At 59.7% G+C, this 9,055-nt stretch overlaps 1 protein-coding gene across 1 annotated transcript; it reads right to left on the bottom strand.

Moving 5' to 3' along the window:
- Positions 1-49: 49 nt before the first annotated feature.
- Positions 50-2,578, bottom strand: SLC51A (solute carrier family 51 subunit alpha). Its single transcript, XM_058031426.1, has 9 exons — positions 2,544-2,578; positions 2,253-2,347; positions 1,727-1,881; positions 1,552-1,625; positions 1,319-1,477; positions 1,076-1,187; positions 828-974; positions 526-631; positions 50-430 (listed from the first exon to the last, which is right to left on the bottom strand). Exons 1-9 carry the CDS (start codon positions 2,576-2,578, stop codon positions 294-296), a joined length of 1,020 nt encoding a protein of 339 aa, XP_057887409.1. The 3' UTR covers positions 50-293.
- Positions 2,579-9,055: the final 6,477 nt, after the last annotated feature.

Raw genomic sequence — 9,055 nt, 5'->3', positions numbered from 1 at the left:
ACCCAGCCTAGGCAGAGATAATATGAAGCCAGTCACCAATGCGAGACTCTTGTAAATATTTATCTTTACTCAGTGCTAGACAAGAGCCCCTGGGCTGGAGGTGGCTCCATGGACCCCCTTGGCTTATGGCTTTCAGGTTTCAGACCTTTCATTCTGTCCCAAGATGCTCTTTCTCCTCCTGCCTCTGCTGCTGCCAGCAGCTCCCCATGGCCAGTGGAGGAGGAGAAGGTTGTGCAGGGTAGACCAACCCCTCACCCCACTCTGCCCTTGGCACTCCAGTCTGTCCCTCCTGCTCACGCCTGGGCGTCGGAGGCTGCGGGTGCGAAGCTCACGGGCTGGTAGCCCGGTTTGTCATCCTGCTTGCGGTAGTACATCCGTGTCAGCACCGCCAGGATGAAGGTCTGTGGGATCAGCAGCTGCACGTTCATCTCTGGAACAGGAGAGGGGCCATTTGAAGCTGCCCTCAGCCACCATGCCCACCCCTCATGCTGGCTGGGAGTGCTGCTCTCTCATCTCCTTACTTACGCTGGGACCTGGCCTTGGAGGAGAAGGGCGGTGAGCAGGCAATGCTGCCGTTGTTGGCCAGGATGCTGAAGATGGCAGGCTGGAGCGCTGTCAGGAGGAGCAGGATCTGCAACCACCAACACCCTGCTGTGAGGGCTGTGCTGCTGCCCAGCTCTCAGCCTTCACCTTCCCCCCGTCCTGCAGCCAGCGGGGCTCTCACCCAGCAGTGGCTCCTGCCCCACCATCTTCCCTCATGCTGCCTCACCCCATCACTGCTGCAGAACCCCTCACCTAGGAGGGAGCGGGGCAGGACAGGGGCTCACCTGGAAACAGGTGAACTTGGCCTGCATGTTCTGCTCAGCCAGGTGCAGCCGGGCCTGCCGGAAGAGGATGCCCAGGCCCCACAGCCCAAAGAGGGCGGAGGCACCAATCAAGGTGTTGATCCAGAGGGCCACGCTCTCCCCTGAAATCTGAGGGGGACACACAGAAAACATTAGTGGGCTGACAAAGTTCAGGTGGAGGCTTCCTGTCTAGGTCATCAACCTGCCCATCCCTGTGCTTTGGCACTCACGTCAGCAGGGTTGTAATTCCCATCGGTGGCCAGGACCAGCCCCAGGAAGACAGCGACTGCCTTGAAGAACGCGTACTGGAAAGTCCCCAGGATCATCAATTTAAGCTTTTTCCTGGCATGGTGAGAGAGACAGGTAGCACTCTAAAGTCCCCAGGTCTCTGCTCAGGGAATTCTCTTCCAGCCCAGCAGAAGCACGGGGTGAAAGCTCTCCAGGGGCAGAGGTTTATCCCAGCTCCCCCTCACCTGCTCATGGTGATTTTGGGCAGGCAGGGACAGCAGCAGCAGCAGGGCCCAGTGCTGACCACCATGGGCACATCCTTCAGGGTGCTGAGCAGTGCTTCCTTCCCCCCAAAGCCCTCCACCATGACCATCATCAGCAGGTAGAAGCAGACAGCAAAGTACCTGGGGAAGAGGAGGAAGGCAGGTCAAGTGCTGTGGGCTCTGTGGTGCCCTGTCCCAGGGTGGGTGATACTCACGCCGTGGTTGCCATCTCCACCACCATCATGGAGCGCGGGAACCACAGGCCAAAGCAGCTGATCACTGACACAACCTGGGGGACACGTGAGCTTGGCACACTGGCACTCCCCCCTCCTGCGGACTGGCACCCCTTGGGTGGCCCTGGCCCCCCAGCACCCCCAGAGCCCAGCTCACCGTAGGGGCTGAGCTGCTCCAGCAGAGGGTCTTCATCTTGATAGGGCAGCGGATCTTGCGGAAGAGGTATGAAACCTCTTCCACATAGATCACAATCGACAGCAGCGTCATGATGGTGCAGAGGCCCAGGATGATGAGTTGGGCCATGTCCAGCTCTGCCAGGGAGGGGTGAGAAGCTGTCTTCATCCTGTCCAGTCCCCCCTGGGGAGCTGCCCCTCGACCCACCACTGCCCAGGTTTAGGAAGCTCTTTGCCCTGCCCTGGACATGCCTGTCTATGCCGGAGCTGGCCTTTCTGTGCCACTGTTCCCTGTCCCATGACAGCTGCCCCTGTGCTGGCCCTTCCTGGGCTGTCCCCATCTCTACAGGCAGGACCATGGGATGGGAGGCTAAGACCCTGGCACCAGTTTCTGACTTCTGAGGCTGCTCCATACCTGCTCTTGCCTCGGCCACCCTACCACCTTTATCCCTGTCCTGCTCCCGCCAGCGACAACAGGAGGGTCCTGCCCACCCTGTCCCCCCACGTACGGTGCAGCAGATGCTGGGAGGTGGGCGGCAGGGAGAAGCAGGCGGCCGGCACGCTGAAGTTCCTGATCAGCATCTCCACCAAAGGGCGGGAGAACCTGCGGAGTAGAACCGGGAGTGCTACACAGGGACACGGGGACACCCGGCCCCGCAGGGTCCGAGCAGTCCCCTGGCTGGTTTGCCTCACCACCAAGGCCTCCCTTCCTTTACGGAGGGAATGAATCATCCAAAGTTCCGACCCAAAAAGTTGGATTTGCCCGGCTGCAAAGCGGCACGGGAGTCTCCAGCACTCACCTGGGGTCATCTGCCAGCTCCCAAGTGGGCTCCATCCTGTTCGGCTCCTCGCTGTCTCCGTCCCGGTGCCTGCGGGGCTGCTCGGCACCGCCTGCCTCGGCTGCCCCGGCCGGCCCACGGGGTCAGAGTCCCCGGGGCAGGGACCGCGGGACGATGCCGCTCCTCCCTCCAGTTCAACCAGAGCCTGCAGAGCCTCCCTCCCGCTCCCGCAGCCGCGGGCACCCATTGGCGTGGCCTCTCGCCATCCCGGCCCTCCGAGTGCTTTGGCCACCAGGTTATCGACCCGGGAAGGCAATTGTCACCCGAGCGGGCACGCCCGCGTGTGCCAAGGCCCGGGGCGCAGGGCGCCTGTGCTGGGGTGACACCGCTGCGCCCTCGGCAGCGCGGACATGGGCTGGTGGTGCTCTGGAGGCTCCGGGACGTGGGCTCACGTCCCCTCATGGGTGTCCTCATGTCCCCTCAGCAGCAGTGTCGGGGTGGGGGGCGGTGCCAGCCCCTGCTCTGCTCCGTGGGCCCTGCGAGGGCTCCGGGGGTCCCAGCTCCAGGCAGCCGGGGCTGAGCCCTGCACGGAGCAGCTCAGGGGCACTAGAGGGCAGGGCTGGCCAGCGCTCAGAGCCCCGGCCTGCGGACAGCAGCAGAGCCCCGGCCTAGGGAGGGGACCGTGGGGCTGGAGGGGACAATCTGAGTGGGAGCTGGGGGTTCAGGCAGGGGAGCAGCGTTCCCTGGTTTTAGATGGATCCCAGAATCATCATGGGCTCCAGGGGTGTCCACAGCTCCAGGCGTTCTCCCAATGCACCAAGGAAAATGAGTTCTGGTTTATACTGGGTTCCCTTGCAACCGCCACCCTTTGCCCCTCTGGCAGGGGGCTTCTGCTGCCGCCAGAGTGGCACCAGGGCCCCAGATGGGCGCTCTGCACCTTGCTATAGGAGCAGGATGCTGCTGTTGTCATGGGAATGGGATGGTGGGGAGGGGCCGGGAGGAGGGAGTGGATGTGGATGCTTCAGTGGGAGGGAGTGGGATGAAGGAGGAGGGAGTCCTGTGGGGACTCTGTGCACACCTGGCCCTCCCCTCCTCTCAGCCCCATTAACCAAGCCCCGTATCCCTGTCCCTACACACTGTACATACTCTTTCCTGCCCTATATGCAGTAACCTAACCTGACACACTGGTGCTGCACACCCAGCCCTCTGCACTCACATTCACACACACAATTACCCACACCTTGCACCAGCAGACCCCTCACCATGGCTGCTCCTGGCCCCACAGCGTGCATGGCACCAATGGGGGCCCCCACCCAGCCCCCCTGTATCACCAACATTGCCTATGGCTGAAGAAACACGTCAGCTCCTGTGACATCTGCTGTGCTGGCCTTTATGTGACAGTCCCTGCAGGCTGTCAGGGCAGTCCTGCTGTCCTGCTCAGCCACCTGGTGCTCATCCCCTGGGGTCCATCAGCGCTGGGATGATCTGCACGTATCCCTGGCCCCAGGGAAGCAGAGCCCAGCCCCGGCAGGCAGCCACACGTGCTGCACTGCCCGGACACGTGCAGGAGCCTCTTCCCCTGCCTGGCATAGCCCAGGGCCAGCACCACCCACGGGTGCCCGCTGCACAGGGGCACATGCCGGTCCCCTTGCCCACCACACCTGTGTCTGGCTGTCCCTGACTCACTGCTGTAGCACCATGATGATGCTTCTGGCCTCTCAGGTGGTACCTGAGCCTGACTGAGCCCTGGTCCCCTGCGTTCCCCAAGCACAGCACACCCCGAGGTGCCAGTACAGCTGTGGGGCATGGAGCAACCTGCCAACCCGTGAGGGGATGCAGAACACGGCTGGGCCCCAAGCCCAGGGCAGAGGGCAGCCCCACACCTTGATGCTCAGCATGAGTGTGCAAGGAGGGCTCCATTGCTGCACACACTCCCCTCTGCATCCCCAGCAGTGACACCCACAGCACTGACCCCCAGCCCCATCACCATGCCCAAGACACCTGCATGGGGCCAGGACACACCCACACACTGTCCTGCTGTGGACAGTCATTGGGGGTCTGGGTGCCACCACCCCAGAGCTGTCCCCTGGGCACATGGAGGGCTCTCACCCTGCAGCCCAAGGTGCTGAGCCCCCCCTGCACCAGCAGGACAGGACGTGCCAGCTCCCTGCTTGCTTCAACCTGCCCCAGGAGCTGGCGGAAATGGGTGTGGAGAGGGGGAATGCAGTGGGATGGGAGAGCCCAGAGTCCCTGCAACTGCTCCCTTATTCCAGCCCCTGTCTGTGCCTGGGATGTATGATCCTGAAGCCACCAGGGCCCATGGCCACCCTTGTTCCCCAGTCAGGATTCTCCACACAGGCTGCTACCATAGCCAAAAGCATCCCCTGGCATGGGCATGGGGGGCAACACATGGGTCAGGCTCCCACCAGTTCTACCTCAGCCCCAGACCTTCAGGATGCTCCAGGGCAGAGCAGCCACAGGGACTCCCTTTCCTGCCAAAACCCCTTTCATCAGAGAAGGAAAAAAGAACACAGAGATGAGAACCATACACCCACCAACCCAGGGCAAGGGGTGGTTTGAAGGTTTGTGGTCCACTCAGTATCAGGGTGGCTGTTTAGCCTCAAGGAGCTGGCAGAGAAACCTGCAGCAGTGCTGGAAATTCTCCCCATTTGCTCATTTAGCTTCAAAAAAAAGCCAAGCAGACCCTCCCAGTATGCCAGCTCTCCCACACTGCTGCTATGTCAGCACTCCCCAAAATACTTGGAAAAGCCCTTAAAATGCAAATATTTGTATAGAGTTTTCCAGCCATCTCTAATTCCCTGTGGTTATGGCCAGAGGGGCTGACCTTGGTGGCACAGGCTCCCAGGCTGACCATCTCAGCAGACATGGCAGGGAAGAAAACTCATTTATATCCTTGGTAGGAGCTGGTAGGAGACCAAAACACATTCCTGCTCATACTGTCCTCTCCCACCCAGAGCCTGAGGCCACGGTGGATGATTGGGATGCTGGGGAGTGAGAAACGCATGCCCAGCTCTAGCACAGCCAGATCTGCACCCTGAGCTTTTGGTGGTCCATGGTCACTGCTGTCACAGGACACAGAGGGACAGACCCTGCTCAGTGCACAGAGCAGCCAGGATGCTCCCTCTCCCAAGGGACCTTCCATGCTGTGCCCAGTCCCTGTGCCAGGCAGGACCAGCCCCCTGAGAGCATTGGCACCTCACAGTGTGGGGGGATGGCTAGCACCCACCTCTGGGGAAAGCCACACTCCACAGGCACCTCCTCAAAGGGATGCCCATGCTTTGCATGGCCAGAGATGACCCTGTTTCCCACACTCCTGGGGTTTAGCAGAGAGTCAGCATCCCCACCCCAGCAGTTTTCCAGCAGCACTCTGCTGAGCCACTGGGAACAGGAGGGTGGCACAACCACAGAAATAAATAAAACATAAAGGTCTATCGGATTTGTGAAAGGGCAGGAAAGCCTTTTCCATGGTGCTGGTCCTTTTGAGCCCCCCTCAGCCCTGCAAGCATCTCCCCGGTGAGGAAATTGCTGCTGAGAGTTTGGTGGAAGTGGATGAGGGATGTGGATTTTGCTGGCAATAATAAGACTGCTGCCACCATCTGCCTTCAACATTCCAACACAATCCACAACTGCCCAGCTCAATGGCCTTGGCTGGACCCCTGCAAATCTGTCAGTGTCACAGCAACAGTGGCCACCAGGCTGGAGAGGGGTCCCAGGACTCTGAGCATCCCCTGCAATGGTCAGTGTGGGCAGTGACAATGCCCCCAGCCCTGGCCCCAGCAGAGCAGGCGTGGGGCTGGCTCCCCTCTGCCCCAGGTCTGGAGCTGTCCCACTGATAGGGATGGCAGGGAGCCCTTCCCACAGCTGGCCTGTAGATAAGGCCCATGTGTTCTCCACTGATTGCCCCAGGAGGCAGCTCCACCATTCCTGGGAGATATGGCCAGGAGGGGCACTGGGGGATGGGGGCAGGGGGGCTGCTGCAGGGCTGTGAGACACTGGGCCCCTCTGGATCCCTCCTCCGGGCAGGTGAACGTTCCTGGGCTGCCCTGACAGCACAGCTGGGCTGGGAGAAAGTGTGAACCCCCAGGCAGGGCAACAGCCCTCCACAAATCCTCCCCTTTCCAGGGGGGACCGGCCCTCTGCCACTGGAAAACACTTCCCAGTGCCCTGCAAACCCACAGGGCTGCACCACGAGTTTGCTGCAAGGCAGAGTCAGGGACCACACTGTACCTCAGTTTCCCCAGCTGTAAAATGAGTCCTGCAGCATGAGAGTATAGAGGGCTCTGTCTCTCATTGCTCTGGTGCCTGGGGACACATCCATGCCAGGTGTTATTTAGAGACCAAGCTGGCATTTTAGAAGAGGGGGATACTGTCATGGAAGCCAGCTGGCTGCCTTCAGTCTCTGCCTCAAAGTCACCAGGAAAGATGCTGGCCTTGGAGAGGTTTGGGGTGGGAGTCCTTCCAGCTGCAGCTTCCCTTTCTAGGCAGGGAAAATCCCCTTTTCCCAGCACGAGGCAATCAGAATCATTCCTGTCAGAGACTACAGCCCCCACATCTCCTGCCTGGCCATGGATGATGGGACACTCCCAGGAGGTGGCCGTGGGGCAGCAATGGTGGCTTGAGAGTGGCAGAGGGCAGCACACAGGGGGGCACAGGGCAGAGCTGGGTCTTGCTAACCAGAACAGCTCACTGTTTCACCAAAAGGCCAGTCCCGGATGTCTAACCTTCTTGGGAAACAGAAGTGCTGCAGAGGGTGTGTGGGCAAAATCTCCCCATGCTCCAGCCCTCAGAAACACTGCTCTGCCACAGCTGGGGGACCAGCTCCTGTGCACAGCCCTGGTGAAACCCTCAAGGGACCCTCCTGTCCCTTCCCAAACAGGTCTGGGTGCCACCACAGACGCTGCCAGCCTGACTAGGCTCCCATGCTGCCCGGCTGGGAAGAGAAGTGAGACATTGGCACAACCAGGATGTCACTGTGTCTGTCCCAGAGCACATAAAGGGGTCACCCCACAGGGAACTGCCTTGGGAACCCTCAGCAGCCCAGCTGCAGCTCAGGTCAGCAAGACACCTCTTCCCAAACTGCTGAGATCATTTGACCGTGTGCATGTGTTCACAGAAAAGCCACACACAAGGTACACACACACCCATAAATGTGTGTGTGACCTTCTATTCTATCTGGGATCTTGTACAGTGCACATAAAGCGCAATCAGCTGAGATGGGTGTGGCCCCAAGTGGGGAACTCTTCCCCACAGGCTGGCTTATCGCCCATGCCATAGCCTCAATCATGATTCCAACCATTCCTGGGGTACTGGCCCATCCAAGGGTCCCCTGACCCCACAGATGACCAAAGGGGCTCCCCAGGTCAGGGGGCTGCCCTTTGCAATGGCCAACATTCCACAGGTCATCCTCCAAACAGAGAAGAGGAAGAGGATGGTGGGGCCTGTCCCTGGTTTGGAAGGAAGAGGAGCCCATGAGAAGAAAGAAGTCCAACCCAAGCTGGATGAAACCTTTCTATGATCTGGATCGAGGCCATCAGAGCAGCTTTGATGGCCTCAGCCTTCATCTCCCGTTTCAACAGAGCCTCACAGATGGGGCACCTGATAACACCCCCGTCTTCTGTCCAGCCCTTCTGGCCCCCTTTCTGTTTGCTTTTCCTCCCAGCAGTTCCATGTCCGATGGCGCTGCCCTGGGCCAGGAGGGAAGTGACCAAGCTGTGGGGCTCAGCGTGATGAGGGCTTTGTGTCCTTCAAAGGGGTTGAACAAACAGCCAGCGCTCCCAGCCTGGCTGGGGACCCTGCGGAAATACCACGGTCAGCACTGGGAGCTGCTTCCTGCCTGATCCAAGCCGCAAGGTAACATCTGCATTTCCAGTGGGTGTCCCAGTGACATGCCACTGGCTTCTGAGAGCCGCCCCCAACCTCTGAATGAAAAGGCACCTTGTTTGAAAAACAGAGGGGCCTTTTTCTGCTACAGCTACCTAAAGTAACCACGTCACTCCTGATGTTTGCTTTTGGTGAATGACGAGCTTAACACACCCTCTGAGTGGGCTGTGAGCGTTTTCTTTGGTCAGGAGCTTTATTTTCATACTCGTCTGTCTTGCAAGAAGCTCACAGGGGAAAATGCTGTTTTAAAAAGTCAGATGGACAGTAGAGACACTGTGTATGTGGAAGGGAGGTGCTGCTCCCCTGATGACCCTGAGCCTTCCCGGCTCTGTGACACTCACCCACCAACCTCGGCCACCCCATGGGGTCACCCACAAACACCTGAGTCAGACATAGGGAGTAGTCCCACCTGCATGGGGAAAGCCTTCAGCCCTTGGTGGGACTTCTTAGATGTCCCTGAGTGATTCTGCCTCCCAACGCAGGTGGGAAAGCATCCCGAGTACAGCTCAATGGGAAAAAAGAAAAACAGCTTCCCCTCCTTTCCTGTCACCTCTACCAGTGCCACATCCACACCAAGGTGCTGGGCAAGCCCTGCCACCTGCTGCCTGCTCCCTCCTGCTTTGGCAGGCAAG

Source organism: Melospiza georgiana, chromosome 10 (assembly GCF_028018845.1).
Source record: "Melospiza georgiana isolate bMelGeo1 chromosome 10, bMelGeo1.pri, whole genome shotgun sequence".
NCBI classification, from domain to species: domain Eukaryota; kingdom Metazoa; phylum Chordata; class Aves; order Passeriformes; family Passerellidae; genus Melospiza; species Melospiza georgiana.
The sequence above is the reverse complement of the archived record's forward strand: the minus strand, read 5'-3'. Positions and strand labels throughout refer to the sequence as shown.